At 34.2% G+C, this 18,643-nt stretch overlaps 1 protein-coding gene across 1 annotated transcript in view; it reads right to left on the reverse strand.

Moving 5' to 3' along the window:
• Positions 1-2,079: 2,079 nt before the first annotated feature.
• LOC108740492 (BMP-binding endothelial regulator protein) overlaps positions 2,080-18,643 on the reverse strand; it is a 57,152-nt gene continuing 40,588 nt past the window's right edge. The window contains exons 4-8 of the mRNA XM_025974564.1: positions 11,395-11,571; positions 10,860-11,124; positions 10,223-10,394; positions 6,667-6,823; positions 2,080-3,160 (exon numbers count right to left, since the gene is read on the reverse strand). Coding sequence (XP_025830349.1) covers positions 2,241-3,160; positions 6,667-6,823; positions 10,223-10,394; positions 10,860-11,124; positions 11,395-11,571 — 1,691 coding nt within the window. The 3' untranslated portion in view covers positions 2,080-2,240. The remainder of the gene's footprint in view (positions 3,161-6,666; positions 6,824-10,222; positions 10,395-10,859; positions 11,125-11,394; positions 11,572-18,643) is intronic.

Here is an 18,643-nt window from a genome sequence, read left to right on the forward strand (position 1 = left end):
CCCTCTTCTCTCCAATTCTTTCTAATACCTCTTCATTTCTAACCTTCTATATCCACGGTATCTTCATCATTCGCGTGTAACACCACATTTCTAACGCTTCTAACACTTACTCTTCCCCCGCGCTCACCGTCCATGTTTCGCACTCGTGCAGTGCCGCGCTCCAAACATACACCTTTAACAATCTTTTCCAAATTGATCGTTCCCGAGCATAGAACTGACATTTTTTATTGACGGCGACTCAACCCTGCGCTATCCTCTGCGTTATATATCTATTACTACTTCCATCTTGACTTCTCTAACTTCCTAGATACCGAAAATTAGTCACTTGTAATTTTTCTTCGTCTCCTACCCTCATATTCGTTCTTTCCCTACTTTTTCTTCCCTTGCATACCAATATTTTTCTTTTACTCTTATTTATTTTCATACAATACTGTTTAAAGTATAGGATAGCGCAGGGTCAAGTCGCCTTCAATAAAAAGAAATCACGTATATGCTCGCAAGCGGTTAATTTAGAAAAATGGAAAACGGATGTTAAAGGTATATGTTTGGAATGTGGCGCGGTACGGGTGCGAAACGGTTAGAGGAAAAGAAAAGGTAAGAAGCGTTCGAAATGTGGTGTTACAGGCGAATGATGAGGATACCGTGAATAGAGAAGGTTGGAAATGAAGAGTATTAGAAAGAATAGAAGAACAGAGGACCCTACAGAAGTCAATAAAAGATAGCGAGATAGGTTCTCAGGCATGATGGTCTAGTCAGACATATTAGAGGCAGAAACGAGAGTTAAGAGGAGTAGAGGTAGACCCTGATTGTTGTTCTAGTTTCATGGATATGCGAAGTTTAGCTCAGGATAGGAAAGAGGGAAGGTGCGTGTCCAATCAGTTTTAGGACTGACGACTGATGATGATGACAATACTGCTTTGTCAATATCGCCTCTATTTTATTCGAAGCCATCTCTAACTCCTCCTTACCAGATGCTAATACAGCTATATTGTCTGCAAATCTACGCATACTAATTTTTAGCCCCTGAATATCTATCCCTACAGTTGTGCTGTCTTTAATAAAATTGATTGCGTCTTCGATGTATAGATTAAAATGTAGCGGTTATAGTGTTCATCCTTGTCTGCCTCCTTTCCTAATATTTACCATTCTACTTTGCTGCTCCAGCTATATAACGACCTCCTTATACAAACTAAGTATCACTCTTTTATCTCTGTAGCTCATTCCTCCATTTTTAAGTATATCTAACATTTTGTCCCATTTAACATTGTCAAAAGCTCTTTTTATATATACGAATCCAATGTACGCTCTTTTTTCTTTTTCTGTCATACTCATTATTATTACCCATAAAGCTAGAATGGCTTCTTTTTCTTTCAAACCCAAATTGATCTTCCCCTAATAGTTCTTCAGCCCTTCTTTCCATCCTTCTCTGTACAATTCTGGTTAAGATTTTTGACGCATGGGAAGTTAAGTTAATTGTTCTAAATGTCTCGCACCTATCCACGCCTCTCTTTTCAGGGATGGCTACTACCACGTTCCGTTTATAATCCAGCGAGACTTTTCCCGTCTCGTCTCGTAAATGTGACTAACTAGCTTAAACGTACAGTCCCTAACCTCTTGTCATACATATTTTAGACTTTCCGCCTGTAGGCTATCTATACCTGGCATCTTATTATTCTTAAGGTTTTTTAATGCTACATCAAACTCATCTCTGTTTATGAGATAGCCTAGCTGACCTATCTTCCTTCTGTAATATATCTCCTAACTCATGACCTGCGTATGGATTCTCTAAGTATTCTTCTCACTTGTCCGCCTTTTCCTTATTTTATATGGAAATGACCCCCGCCTCGTTTTTTATATTATTACTATTGTACCCTACTTCTCTAAAATTCCTCCTAATTATATTATTATTATNTACATATTTTAGACTTTCCGCCTGTAGGCTATCTATACCTGGCATCTTATTATTCTTAAGGTTTTTTAATGCTACATCAAACTCATCTCTGTTTATGAGATAGCCTAGCTGACCTATCTTCCTTCTGTAATATATCTCCTAAATCAATCTTACTGAAAAAAGCCGAAATTGAAATTTCACTTTGGCTTTCTTATCTGCTCGAATAAAAAGGAAATTATCATTTTGAATTATTAGAATCTCGGTATCAAAAGCATATAATAACCATTTTAGTCGATTGTCTAAAATACTGATGTCTGTATTATGACTAGTTCTGAGATTGGTACCGTAGTTAATTTAACGGTATTGGAGATCTACCACTTTTTGTTCTATTTTGTTTATTCATTACCCTCAGTATTTTGCTGATGTCTTCTTGGGAAAACATTGAGTTAGAAATGGGTTTCTTCCGTCGCGCTTTGTTTATGTTGATACAAAAGCTATCCTTTTTCCAATTGTCAACATCCACTCCCAACCTGCCGCATTCTCTAGAATAAGCCATTAAGCTTTCGCAGTAGCATTTTCCATTGGGACAGTCGCACATATCTGACTTGCAAGCGTTGTAGTACTTGTTTGAATTCAGCTTCGAATCGCATCCATTAAAAACTTTGGTGCTTAAGAGATGCTTACAATGATTTCTGTCTGCATTCCTTATTTTACATTGTCGTAATGGTGTTAGTTGTGCAGATTGTTTTATACAAGACTTCGGTCCAACACACCAAGACGAGGCAAATGAAATAGCATCGGTATCCCTTACGACTACACCTCTTCGAAGTTTAAAGTCGTCTTTGACATTGGAATTGAAATTACCACAGAGACCGCAGAGTTTGTTTTTGAATTCCGGTGGGACCGTTACTTCTAGAAAACTTTTGCCGTTCCACACAATAACAACTTTGCTTGAAAGGGTTACTTCTAAGACGTCTAGACGTTTTTCTATTTTAACAGATCCCTCAATTTTAAAAGGAAACTTTACCAAGTCACCATTAACTTTACATTTGAAATTCTGAGCTAAATTGATGCGAATGCTATTTGACTTAATGGTTATTCTTCTTGTATTCACAGATCTTTTATTATGGACGTTTGTGATTCTAACGGAGAAAATATGGGAGCGACAGTCGGATACGAACTGATATTTTCCCAACCCTCCAAAATTATATATTTTACCATCGAAAGTTTTATAATGAGAATTTCCAAAAGCCATGCACACTCCTTCATCTGGAAATTAGATTAATCTGCGTTAAAAAAGTCCATAGAAAAAGTTCTTTAGGATTTTAGTTAGTTTCCACTAATAGCGGAAAAATAAGAACTACCAGAAACTTCGAAAAATTTATTTTACGAATAGTCTGTTATTTAAGATTTCTCTGGGAACATACCTAATGATTATTCATTATCTCGAAAATCAAAAGCAGGATGTAGTTGTAATCGCTTTTGGTCTAGCTACATGTGGCAAGCTGCACATATTTGCATTCTTTTGTACGAAGATTTAATTATGGTACATATTTCTACTAAAACAAACGTAAACTACCTACGCATTATTAAAAAGCTTTTTATTTTTATCACATGGGAATTTCTTTATAACGTGTAAAATAAAAAAATACACTTTGTAGGCCGTTCTAAATTTGTTTGTTGACAAGTTGAAAATGTAGACCTGACTTAAAAATCTGATTCTTCTTGTGATACACAAGATACTGCAGTAATGCGTACTTCAAAATTCCTGCTTTACATTTGTTTTATAACAACTGTTGATCTTGATATTTATGTATAATACACTCTTACCCAAATTAACTGAATGATGAACAATTTTTTTTAACACATTTTATATAAGTACTGCAACTACAAGTATTTAATAATGCTAGGTATACGAAAAATTGTACGTATATTGTTATCATTCAACAATAAAGTTAATTTAGTATCGTAGATTTTCAAGCTTTATGGTATCATAAGTTTTATTTAAACGTTATCTTTCGTGTATGTTTAAAAGAAAGAAAAGTCAAATGATAATTGAAAATGATCAATGTATGATTAACAAGTATGTTTATTAATTAGCTAGGTATATAGCTAATGTAATGCTTACACAATAAACTACCCAACTAAATTAACGCACAACTAGAACAGTAACATAAATTCAAAGTTTAATTTCTTGTAAGTCATGATAGTATGATTATTTAGTAACGTCAATGTACTTATAATTTTTTAAATTTCGGTTTTGGCCACATATGAAGCGTATGAATGATGGTAGGATTTTACTTGAAATTTGAAACATCCTGTTAAAAACGAACAGTTAAAACAGCCTGGAACTATTAACATGATGCTGTACTTGTTTTCCGAATATTACCAGGTGTACAAGCTTAAATCCGCTGTTTGCTCATAAATGGTGTCAGTGAGCATATCAAGCTGATATGTACACGCCATATTTTTTTTTTTAGAGTACGACATCTGTCAACAATAGTCCGTTCACATTATCATCAATTTCACACAAAAGATACTTTTTCTTTTAGGTAATCATGTCTAGTTTTGTGTCAAAAAAAAGCATTTGCGGGAAGCTCTACTTTTCTGCTTCAATTTGAAGAAATCAGCCGCTGAATCGCATCGAATGCCTGTGGAGGCCTACGGTGACAATACTTTATCGGAAACAACGTGCCGAGATTGGTTTCGTCAATTCAAAAATGGCAATTTCGATTTGAGCGACAAGGAGTGTGAAAATCGGCCCAGGAAATTTGAGGACCACGAATTGAAGGCACTGTTGGACGAGGACGATACCCAATCACATAAAATGCTTGCCGAGCAATTAGGTGTTTCTCAACAAGCTATTTTTATGCGTCTACAGACTATGGGTAAGGTTCAAAGGGTCGGAAAATAGGTACCGCTTGAATTGAATGATAAGCAGATGCAGCGACGCCAAAACACATGTTAAATATTACTTGCCAGACACAAGAGAAAGATGTTTTTGTATTAGATTGTGACTGACGATGAAAAGTGGATATATTTTGAGAATCCTAAACGAAGAAAATCGTGGGTTGATCCCAGCCAACCATCAACATCATTCCCAAGACCAAATCGCTTCGGACGGAAGCCGATGCTGTGCGTTGTGGGATCAGCGGGGTATAATCTACTATGAACTATTGAAACCTGGTGAAACTGTCGATGCCCACCGTTACCACCAACAACTGATGAAATTGCACCGTGCTCTGCGTGAAAAAAGGCCCGAATATGAGCAAAGCTGATTTTCCTCCATGACAATGCTCCGTCCCACTCGTCAAAAAAGCCCAAAACTATTTAGAGAAGCTTAACTGGGGTGCTGCCCCACCCCTCTTATTCACCAGACCTGGTCCCTTCCGACTATTATTTGTTTGGCTCAATAGGCCACTGGCTCGCTGAGCAGCACTTCGATTCATACGGCGACGTCTGAAAATGGCTTAATGAGTAGTTTGCCTCGAAAGAAGAAAACTTCTTTTGGCGTGGAATCCACAAATTACCCGAAAGATATAAGAAATGTATCGAAAGCACTGGACAGTATTTTGAATAAATTTGAATTTGCTTTTTATAAAAAAAGGCGTTTTTCTTAAAAAAACAAACTTAAAGCGGATTTAAGCTTGTATACCTATGTATGTTGTCTGATTCAGTCATTAACAATAAGAAGAAAGCATAATAAAAGGTTTCTACCTCGTTACAAATCGTTCTGTTAACGAGTGCACAAACTGTTTTATGCCTGATGTAAGTAGCTACAGCTTAAGCTTAATTGTTGGGTATCTGTTTTATTAATACACATGGTAACACCAATAAAAAAGCAAAATGTTTGGAAAATATATATAGATCCCAGCTCGTTTAACAGTAGTATCCCGTAAGGTACCTACTGGAAATATTAGTTAAAAAGCCTATCGGTTTACGAAAAAATTATCTTTAAATTAATGTCACTTTTCTAGTGGTGCGTTAATTTTGACTAGTAGAGTATAGGCTTACTAAGCAACTTTGGTGCCGACACTCTGTAAAAAAAAGAACGCAGGCGGGTCAATTGTTGCGTTGTCGGATGCAATTCTTGAAGGGTTAAAAGTGCTCATTTGAGTTTATATGGCGTTCCGAACGAGCCATGGGAAATAGAAAGAGGAAATAACATGGTTCGCTAGTGTGCTCTATCTGAGCTGTTTTTATTAGTGAAGTTCGCAAACCCTCGGAACCAACAAAATGTCCAAAGACATATAGTTTACATTTTCGAGGGAGCAGAAAAACGGAAGATCCACGAGAAACTATCTTAATCCCTTAATTTTTCCTGGGATCTGTGACGGGAAGCATTCAACAACAGCATCGGAATCAAAAAACCGGTACCAAGAGTTTCTCAAAGAAAATTTCCTTTGATGAAAAATCTTATTATTTTGACGTTTCATAATTAACGTGAAAATTTTATAAAAATTTCGGCCCTTCGAAAAAAGATATTTGCAACTAAAATGTACTTTTTGGAAATTATTTTTAAGAATCAAACTCATTTTTCGATCATGTTTTTAAGGAGTAAAAGAAAAAGTGATTATGCAAAATCATTTCAAATAAAATAATTTATTGCTTAACAGCATATGCCTTTACCGTTTGTTGATTCTCGCAAATATGAGAAACCGCTCCGACGAGATGCGATCGTTCCGAAATATCGACGCTAATATATATTTAGTCTATATTGAAAACAAACATAGGTAAAACAGTAGGTCAAATATTATGATCGAAATTGCACCTACTTTCAACACATTTTCCACAACATTCTCCTGCCGTTTGAACATATTTTGATCCTGGAGGACAAGCCATGGTGATGTTGCACCTAGTCCGTGCACAACTCTGCATCCCTTGGACACATTTACAAGAACTGCACGCATTTAATTTCCACGATTGGCCATCCTGCCTGACAAAAATAGCTTACGTCATATTTAGAAAAAATATTTATTACCTACTGCAAATAGGTACTTAAATATTTAATGTTTTTCTTAAAACCAAAAATTACTTTCTGTATTTAAGAATGACTGACGTTTTTAGTTATTGATATCTACCTACAAAATTATAAGTGAGACACTCTAAGTAGCGAGACATTTTAAATACATAATATAAAATTATATATCTACTAGAGTTTTCAAGTAAGTACGTACGATACATGTAATTATTACGATGATTTTTGCGTGATTTCTTTTATAAAATATGTTCTATCAACTAATTTGTTATATATCGTTATCTATAAATGTCTACTGTTAACTGTACTAATTTATTGGATAACAAAATTGGTAAAAAAAACATTAACTGAACATTACTTAATATTAATCAAACTGCTTCTAGAAATAACATCAATTTGATTGGTGACTAGCTGTAAGTCTCGATATGCTGAAGACTGATAATATCGAAAATACGATCTACATCTGGTGATTTCGATAAATTGCTAGCCGAGAATTTATTGTCGTTTATTTAAGCAGGTTTATTTAAGTAAATTCTAGTAGTAAGCTAAAAAAAAAAGTTCTTATCGAAACCACTAGACGGAGTCTTGATAAATTACAGTTTACTGCTACATGGCAATATATTAGCAGTTATCATTCAGCAAGCGTACCGCCAAATTAATAAAATTCCTAAATTAATGATTTAAACAAAAGGAACAGTAAGTTTTATTTTTATTGCGAATTTTCTACGAGGTTAAATACAATAAATTATAATTCGGGCAACCTCTATTATTTGTTTAAATATTTGCACATAAGTGTGTATCGTACACATACATATGGTTATCCATGAAGAGTTAGAAATGTATATTCCTAAATTTATTAAAAAAAATAAGCATGCTAGAAACGAGACGAAATATAGATTAAGTACGTCCTTGCGAGTGAGCATTTCTCTTTATTGACTAACAGATGTTTGATTATTTAGGCTTTATAATTAGATGCAATTTCAATGTTATGTCTTACGTTGCTTTACTCATTTAAATAATGAATATTGATTATAAATTGAAAAATTGTGACTAGCGTATGCATATTAATTAAATAACTTGTCAAAGATTAAAGAAGAATTAAAACAAATTTAAATTACATCATTTCGAAATAAATTAGAGACTTTCAAAAAGTCTAACGAAAAAGTTGATAATTAGTAAATATTTTTTTTTATACTGACAATAGGTACGTGAGGTATTGGTCGGATATATTATTAGAGTTCTTCCAAAATTAGTCTTCCATGGTTAGTTTCATCAAAGAACATAAATGTATCATCATCATTATCATAAGGTCTTCAGACCTAAGAATGGTTTGACACCCACATCCACTTTTTCCTATCCTGAGCTAATCTGCGCATTCCCTAAGACCATCCCACATCCTTAACTATCTGCGAACAGTAATGTAATTTACGTCTACCTCTACTCGTCTTAACTCCCGTTTCTGCCTCTAATATGCCCCTGACTAGCCATTAATGCCTACCAACATATCTCGTCTATTTTTCGTCAAGTTTCATAGAGCCCTCTTCTCTCCAATTCTTTCTAATACCTCTTCATTTCTAACCTTCTATATCCACGGTATCTTCATCATTCGCGTGTAACACCACATTTCTAACGCTTCTAACACTTACTCTTCCCCCGCGCTCACCGTCCATGTTTCGCACTCGTGCAGTGCCGCGCTCCAAACATACACCTTTAACAATCTTTTCCAAATTGATCGTTCCCGAGCATAGAACTGACATTTTTTATTGACGGCGACTCAACCCTGCGCTATCCTCTGCGTTATATATCTATTACTACTTCCATCTTGACTTCTCTAACTTCCTAGATACCGAAAATTAGTCACTTGTAATTTTTCTTCGTCTCCTACCCTCATATTCGTTCTTTCCCTACTTTTTCTTCCCTTGCATACCAATATTTTTCTTTTACTCTTATTTATTTTCATACAATACTGTTTAAAGTATAGGATAGCGCAGGGTCAAGTCGCCTTCAATAAAAAGAAATCACGTATATGCTCGCAAGCGGTTAATTTAGAAAAATGGAAAACGGATGTTAAAGGTATATGTTTGGAATGTGGCGCGGTACGGGTGCGAAACGGTTAGAGGAAAAGAAAAGGTAAGAAGCGTTCGAAATGTGGTGTTACAGGCGAATGATGAGGATACCGTGAATAGAGAAGGTTGGAAATGAAGAGTATTAGAAAGAATAGAAGAACAGAGGACCCTACAGAAGTCAATAAAAGATAGCGAGATAGGTTCTCAGGCATGATGGTCTAGTCAGACATATTAGAGGCAGAAACGAGAGTTAAGAGGAGTAGAGGTAGACCCTGATTGTTGTTCTAGTTTCATGGATATGCGAAGTTTAGCTCAGGATAGGAAAGAGGGAAGGTGCGTGTCCAATCAGTTTTAGGACTGACGACTGATGATGATGACAATACTGCTTTGTCAATATCGCCTCTATTTTATTCGAAGCCATCTCTAACTCCTCCTTACCAGATGCTAATACAGCTATATTGTCTGCAAATCTACGCATACTAATTTTTAGCCCCTGAATATCTATCCCTACAGTTGTGCTGTCTTTAATAAAATTGATTGCGTCTTCGATGTATAGATTAAAATGTAGCGGTTATAGTGTTCATCCTTGTCTGCCTCCTTTCCTAATATTTACCATTCTACTTTGCTGCTCCAGCTATATAACGACCTCCTTATACAAACTAAGTATCACTCTTTTATCTCTGTAGCTCATTCCTCCATTTTTAAGTATATCTAACATTTTGTCCCATTTAACATTGTCAAAAGCTCTTTTTATATATACGAATCCAATGTACGCTCTTTTTTCTTTTTCTGTCATACTCATTATTATTACCCATAAAGCTAGAATGGCTTCTTTTTCTTTCAAACCCAAATTGATCTTCCCCTAATAGTTCTTCAGCCCTTCTTTCCATCCTTCTCTGTACAATTCTGGTTAAGATTTTTGACGCATGGGAAGTTAAGTTAATTGTTCTAAATGTCTCGCACCTATCCACGCCTCTCTTTTCAGGGATGGCTACTACCACGTTCCGTTTATAATCCAGCGAGACTTTTCCCGTCTCGTCTCGTAAATGTGACTAACTAGCTTAAACGTACAGTCCCTAACCTCTTGTCATACATATTTTAGACTTTCCGCCTGTAGGCTATCTATACCTGGCATCTTATTATTCTTAAGGTTTTTTAATGCTACATCAAACTCATCTCTGTTTATGAGATAGCCTAGCTGACCTATCTTCCTTCTGTAATATATCTCCTAACTCATGACCTGCGTATGGATTCTCTAAGTATTNATATATTATATAAAAAACTCGCCTCATAAGTTTTTCCCATATAACTACATTGCAATCGAATTTCTGCAGGCATTGCGCAGTACGGGCAGCAACTTCCTTTAATTCTTTCTTGAAAGGTTGGTCCACAATTTAACACCGGACATGAATTCCTTCGGCAAACTGCAGTACCATTAATACAAGCACAATGTGTACACCTTAGGTAAAGAAAAAAAGAAACAATGAAAACATTTGTCGAAACAGTAAAATTTCAACATCCTATAAATACCTAGCATCTTCATGATATCTTTGACGTTAGGGAATTTGTGTGCCGGTGGAATATAATAGCCGATTTAGGAGCTGCACATCTATGTGAGATGTTGGTATTTTGCTTATGGCATTATGTAGAAAGAACATAAAATGGAGCAATACATAAATAAACGAATGAGAATGTGAACGCTATCTCGGATATATTTGTTATAATCAAATGTTACATCTTTATACCTAAGCCAGATTGATGCGCAATTTGGTTTGCATTATTCCCCTAAACTAGGTACATATTCACCTTTATTGGAGTATATGTGTTTTTGAAAGTCTTTAGCAATAGAAAATAATGGAAAACGATTTATAAATGTAATGCAATCAAAATTGATAAAGAGTAATAAAAAGCTTCAGGAGATTACCTATCTGTATTAAATTTATGCCCTTCCAAGTAGAAACTGTTGCCGACAGTACATGCTTTGGAGATGGATAATAGTGACCTCGTACCAGAACATTTTGGACAACACTCTCCAGGTATATGAATTTGATGTTCTTCTGAACACTGTAGAACAGGACATGCTTTTTTAGTGCAGGTAAGTCTTCCATCTATACAACGACACTGTAGACAGGGATCGTCAGAAGTCACGTCCCTGTCATCAGTAGCAACTTGTCCATTTATTTTGCACTCTACGAATTGAAAAAATCCAAAAATTACCATAACACGTGAACATTTGTTTATGAAAATGAAAAAATTTTTTTGAAACTAACGAATATTAAAATTTAGGCGAAAACCGACTTAAAATCCTAATCAGCAATTATTTCCCTTTTTCAAGATTATAGGGCGTATATCTCTGAATTGAATCCTTTTTCATTTCCACTGAGAGAATGATAATATAATTATAGTAGTTTTGGTTATATCGGTTGTTTTGTTAATTAATAAAAATAGAAAATACCAGCCTGAACAAGTTGGACAACACATTCCAGGAGCGGGTGGCAATGGATTTAAACATGGAGTATAGCACTGCATTGTTGATTCCGTTACAATCCCTGCTTCGCATCTCATCACCTTGCAAGGATCACTCGAATCAATCCATTCGGTATGACTGGCATAGTGGATTCCCTTGTAGACACAACCTTAAACAATATTATTGTGAAAAACACTGCATAAATAACTCATTTAACTAACTGTAAGGGACTGACAAGTACTCACGTAGTGACGTAAGTCATACCTAGAGTAATACCTATATGAAAATTAAACTACAATATAAGGACGAAACAGTTTGTTTGAAATATTAGAGTTTTGATAATGGAGTAACTGGAAAGATTATACATATCTTCCCAACAATAAACGCTTTCCTGAATGTGTATTTCTTGAAAAGGATGTTATAATGTAAGAAAAACACAAACTGGTGGTTCTACACTTTTATTAGATACGTTCTTGCAATAATTGTTGCGAGTTATTCCAGCAAAAACAGAAAGAAACCAGTTTCTGTACGAACTTTCCATGAATGACTGAATAAGTTGACACAATTGTTAGAAATTATTTAATAAAAGTATCTCTGCATTGGAATGTTTTACAATTAGCCTACTCGAAAACACTTTAACGCCATCCAATTGATACCAAATTAACACTAACACAAAAAAAATTGTGGCTACTAACCCAACTTTAAGTTGTGGGAATACCAGTATTTCGCTGCACGAGTTCTATAATATTTTCCGATCAGAAAATGTTATGAATCTTAAAGGTAGATAATCGAAAAAAATTTATGTGTAGGTACTAAAATAATAAGAATGAACCTCTTCATGTCATTTAATTACAAGCATTTTCCTCGATTGTAATGCGTATAAAAATTTAAAAAAATAGCTATGCAAAAGCTAGAGTGAGTATTGCAAAAAAAAATTTTGTTTTCGAAACAGACCATAGCCGAGATTCTGTTTTTATTAATGTTAGCCAGATTTGAAGCAATTTTAAAAAATCTTAAAGATAAAATAAAGTGCATAAGTACATAGAGAACTTATGAGAACTTTAATTAGTGATTATCGTTAGACTTACAGCAATATCATCCATAAAAACGTCTCCTATAAACAATTAAAAAAAAGGATTGAAAATGATATGGTACTCATACAACGATTTGTCTATTAAAAATTGCTGTCATTACATTTAAAATACTCAATTGGCAAAGCCTAAATCAGGAAATACTCAAGGCGTGCTAATAATAAAAAATATTCAGATATTGATGGAGATCAACTCAAGAAACGATGTAATTCTAAGGAACAAGCTTTGAATGAATCTTTTTCAGAGCCAGTTTACACAAATATTATAAAGAGGAAAGTTTGTCAGTTTGGATATAGGAGGTAGTCTCCGAAACTACTCATCCGAATTCAAAAATTCTTTCATCAATATTTAGAATGGACCTTAAGAGTGTATATAGTAGACTGTATCACAGCTACTTCTATCTAATAAGCCGTGAAATAGGAAATAACAAGATAGCGAGCGGATTTATCAGGAGGTACGAACGTACGAATACGACGCATCTACAGTGGTACTTCCACGCGCTTATGCGGTGTGAAAATCTGATGTTTCTTAAAACTGTTTGTTGGTTTTAAATTTAATTTAAAATTTAAGTGGATAAGGTGATTATATGTTTAGTGTTAATGCAGTTCCTCGTATCTAGTAATAACGATCTTTTTCTAAGTAGTTTTTAGTAGCAGTAGGTTTTAATCTATAAATTGCGATTGCACGTGTAAAAATGTCGGGTACTTGTTATGTTCCTGGATGTCAATCTAATTATAATAGTACATTGAAAACAAGAGGAATATTAGTTACAGCTTTTAGTTTTCCTAGTTTTAAAGTAAAAATGGTTAAAAGCAATTCCGCAAAGAAACTTTGTGTCTATTAAAGCATTCAATTGCATGCATTTACATTTTGAGGACAGCGACATTAAGACTGATAAACATCTTCAAAGTACCGATTTCGCAGAATTTCCATACGGCCAAAATTGAAATTAAGTTCCTTTCATACGTTGCATTTTCCTAAATTTTCTTTATTTAGTAACGATGACTTAAAGAATAATTTTGATTACTAGGTTAATATTTAAAAAAAAAAAATTAAATTTCAAACTTGTGATCTGTTAAAGTAGCAAATTCAAAAATTTATTTTTATAGCAAAAGGTACAGTTGTAAAATTATTAATAGATGAAATTTCTATCTCAGAAATTACCTTATAGAAATACAAAAATAATGGTTGCAGCTTCCAATGAAAGTAATTTAGCTAAAAGCAGTTCTGGTGATTTGTTCTCCATTTGACAATTTTTGTGAAATTGTTAATAAGTGTTCAAAACATTATACATACATAAAATTATACACAATATACCAACTACTTTTTACTATTTCTCGTGTATTTTACGCTGTAAAAAGTGATAAATTATTTATATACAAAATTTGTAGAGTCTAATAGTGTTCGCAAAGAAGTCCTCAACGACATATGTATATGCTAAGGTTAATCCACAAATTGATAAAATATTACTCTTTATTGTCACAAGCTGAATTGGATACGGACGAAGCCGCGACCACAGCCAGTGTTGAATAAATTTCCCTGGCTGAGTGACCGAAATGTACATAGGTATGACTATTTCTATTTAATTTATTTTAAATTGTTAAAAATATGTACATTCAATTATATCCCTTAACGATAAAATTCTATGCGATTGTCCAGGTATTGCTCATGTCGATATACGATCAATCAAAATACCGAATTGAGTGGTAAAACATTTTAAAACGTGTTAATAAAAACAAAAAAAAATATTAATACAAGTATAAATTAATGAAGCACTTAATTGTCAAAGTAATGAAACCAGATGGCGCTATCAAGAACTTGATAGATATTAATAGGTTTTATAAAAGTGACTTCGATAGATATATAAAAATATTTATATTTGGAAATAAAGCAATTAGATTTGTGAATGATTTTGTCACAGTGTTACAGACAGCTCAGGAAACCATTAAGTGTTTTGAATTCTTCAAAATTAATTAGTCTTGTAATGATTAGTTAGTTGCTAATTTTAACCTTTGAAGGTACAGCCGAAGTAAATTTACTTTTAGAATAGTATGAACGAAATAGATTTAGCTATTTTTGTTGCTATGTTATTAATATTAATAGCCAATTTTTTACATGCCACTCCTGTTGAGTCACAGTTGGTATCTAAATTAGATGAAATAAAGTACACCTTTTGGAAGTATACCATCAATCAAATATTCTTGGTCAATTAAAGTGACTTTTTTCATCTTTATGTACCTCTTAGTTGCTTCTTTTTGTCAACATTGGAATATAACAGCTAGTAGTTAATAGATAGCTTTACGATTAGTAATTATTTGAGATAAAGGATACTTTTGGTACCATTTGTCGAAAGAGACTCCAATCGAATTGTAAACTCTTAGGCAACTACGATTTGAAAGTTGTTAATTATTCTTTATTTACAATTTAACTTAATACCCAAAACAACATTAAAATTGCGAAGAGAGCGTCCGAGACGCCGATTTCCGTGAAAACTCTTTTTATATCTCAGGAAATTTTTAATTAGCTTTTTAGAAATAGAAACCATCCTCTACAGAATGATGCTACACGTCAATTCAATAAAATTTTTACTATCAACTATATTTGTTGATGAAATACTTCAACCGTCTTTCTAATTTCGTTATATATGTAACTTCATTTACTTTCTCTAGCGATGTTCCCTGTTGTAAATTGTCAAGTACCTCGCTTTCTATTTCATCGTCTCTCTCTACATCTTATCTATCTGTCCTTATTTTCTCCTTTATTTATGACTTTTCTGTACTTTCGACCACCATTTCGCCTATCCTTCTCTTGCCGATTACTAATACTTCTGTGCTGTCTTTCTCTATCTCACCACCTTTTCACCCTTAAGTAGCGTGCCATCGGTACCAAGAGGAGAGTACGAAGGTTGCTGNTGCACATAAGTGTGTATCGTACACATACATATGGTTATCCATGAAGAGTTAGAAATGTATATTCCTAAATTTATTAAAAAAAATAAGCATGCTAGAAACGAGACGAAATATAGATTAAGTACGTCCTTGCGAGTGAGCATTTCTCTTTATTGACTAACAGATGTTTGATTATTTAGGCTTTATAATTAGATGCAATTTCAATGTTATGTCTTACGTTGCTTTACTCATTTAAATAATGAATATTGATTATAAATTGAAAAATTGTGACTAGCGTATGCATATTAATTAAATAACTTGTCAAAGATTAAAGAAGAATTAAAACAAATTTAAATTACATCATTTCGAAATAAATTAGAGACTTTCAAAAAGTCTAACGAAAAAGTTGATAATTAGTAAATATTTTTTTTTATACTGACAATAGGTACGTGAGGTATTGGTTGGATATATTATTAGAGTTCTTCCAAAATTAGTCTTCCATGGTTAGTTTCATCAAAGAACATAAATGTATCATCATCATTATCATAAGGTCTTCAGACCTAAGAATGGTTTGACACCCACATCCACTTTTTCCTATCCTGAGCTAATCTGCGCATTCCCTAAGACCATCCCACATCCTTAACTATCTGCGAACAGTAATGTAATTTACGTCTACCTCTACTCGTCTTAACTCCCGTTTCTGCCTCTAATATGCCCCTGACTAGCCATTAATGCCTACCAACATATCTCGTCTATTTTTCGTCAAGTTTCATAGAGCCCTCTTCTCTCCAATTCTTTCTAATACCTCTTCATTTCTAACCTTCTATATCCACGGTATCTTCATCATTCGCGTGTAACACCACATTTCTAACGCTTCTAACACTTACTCTTCCCCCGCGCTCACCGTCCATGTTTCGCACTCGTGCAGTGCCGCGCTCCAAACATACACCTTTAACAATCTTTTCCAAATTGATCGTTCCCGAGCATAGAACTGACATTTTTTATTGACGGCGACTCAACCCTGCGCTATCCTCTGCGTTATATATCTATTACTACTTCCATCTTGACTTCTCTAACTTCCTAGATACCGAAAATTAGTCACTTGTAATTTTTCTTCGTCTCCTACCCTCATATTCGTTCTTTCCCTACTTTTTCTTCCCTTGCATACCAATATTTTTCTTTTACTCTTATTTATTTTCATACAATACTGTTTAAAGTATAGGATAGCGCAGGGTCAAGTCGCCTTCAATAAAAAGAAATCACGTATATGCTCGCAAGCGGTTAATTTAGAAAAATGGAAAACGGATGTTAAAGGTATATGTTTGGAATGTGGCGCGGTACGGGTGCGAAACGGTTAGAGGAAAAGAAAAGGTAAGAAGCGTTCGAAATGTGGTGTTACAGGCGAATGATGAGGATACCGTGAATAGAGAAGGTTGGAAATGAAGAGTATTAGAAAGAATAGAAGAACAGAGGACCCTACAGAAGTCAATAAAAGATAGCGAGATAGGTTCTCAGGCATGATGGTCTAGTCAGACATATTAGAGGCAGAAACGAGAGTTAAGAGGAGTAGAGGTAGACCCTGATTGTTGTTCTAGTTTCATGGATATGCGAAGTTTAGCTCAGGATAGGAAAGAGGGAAGGTGCGTGTCCAATCAGTTTTAGGACTGACGACTGATGATGATGACAATACTGCTTTGTCAATATCGCCTCTATTTTATTCGAAGCCATCTCTAACTCCTCCTTACCAGATGCTAATACAGCTATATTGTCTGCAAATCTACGCATACTAATTTTTAGCCCCTGAATATCTATCCCTACAGTTGTGCTGTCTTTAATAAAATTGATTGCGTCTTCGATGTATAGATTAAAATGTAGCGGTTATAGTGTTCATCCTTGTCTGCCTCCTTTCCTAATATTTACCATTCTACTTTGCTGCTCCAGCTATATAACGACCTCCTTATACAAACTAAGTATCACTCTTTTATCTCTGTAGCTCATTCCTCCATTTTTAAGTATATCTAACATTTTGTCCCATTTAACATTGTCAAAAGCTCTTTTTATATATACGAATCCAATGTACGCTCTTTTTTCTTTTTCTGTCATACTCATTATTATTACCCATAAAGCTAGAATGGCTTCTTTTTCTTTCAAACCCAAATTGATCTTCCCCTAATAGTTCTTCAGCCCTTCTTTCCATCCTTCTCTGTACAATTCTGGTTAAGATTTTTGACGCATGGGAAGTTAAGTTAATTGTTCTAAATGTCTCGCACCTATCCACGCCTCTCTTTTCAGGGATGGCTACTACCACGTTCCGTTTATAATCCAGCGAGACTTTTCCCGTCTCGTCTCGTAAATGTGACTAACTAGCTTAAACGTACAGTCCCTAACCTCTTGTCATACATATTTTAGACTTTCCGCCTGTAGGCTATCTATACCTGGCATCTTATTATTCTTAAGGTTTTTTAATGCTACATCAAACTCATCTCTGTTTATGAGATAGCCTAGCTGACCTATCTTCCTTCTGTAATATATCTCCTAACTCATGACCTGCGTATGGATTCTCTAAGTATTCTTACCACCTATCTATCGAAAATAAATTAGTTTGTCTTTATATTTCAGCTATGTGTTATCCAGACATAGGAACAAAGAACACGTACTCCGAGGACATTCTTGTGGATCCCTTCTTCTTTTTTTTATTTAGCGTTAAAATCTAGTGAAGCAAACTGAAAATTTCTAATACAAAAAGTGTTCTGTTCCAAAAAAAATATATATATTAAAATTGCTTTAAGTAACTTATAAATCCACCGGTAGTAATAATATAATTTTTCTTTTCGTTTTGCGCATTTGACCTTAGTTTTGTATATTCGGCCTTATAGTTTTAGTCTTGGTTTTGCTAATATAAAGACGCTCTTGTATTTTCGTAAAACCAAGACCAATTTTGCTCAGAATTAGTATTGATAATGCCACATGCTATAAGTTAAAGACGATACTTGGAAATTATTAGCATAAATAAAATAATAAATAAAAACAGACAATTAAAATCACACTAAAAGTCGTAAATATAAAGCAATGAATATAACATTAACAAATTAAAAACCACGAGGAATACACATCAACATACACGTTCAAAATAAGTAAAAAAAACAACAGCGTGATAAAATTATAAAAATATACATAAACAAAAGTTAATAAAAAAGCATGGCAGAAACAAATCAAAGCTGTTCAGGTAAACATTTCATTAATTTATTAGCAAATTGCCGAC

The sequence above is a fragment of the Agrilus planipennis genome, unplaced genomic scaffold, assembly GCF_000699045.2.
Source record: "Agrilus planipennis isolate EAB-ADULT unplaced genomic scaffold, Apla_2.0 scaffold230, whole genome shotgun sequence".
Classification (NCBI taxonomy): domain Eukaryota; kingdom Metazoa; phylum Arthropoda; class Insecta; order Coleoptera; family Buprestidae; genus Agrilus; species Agrilus planipennis.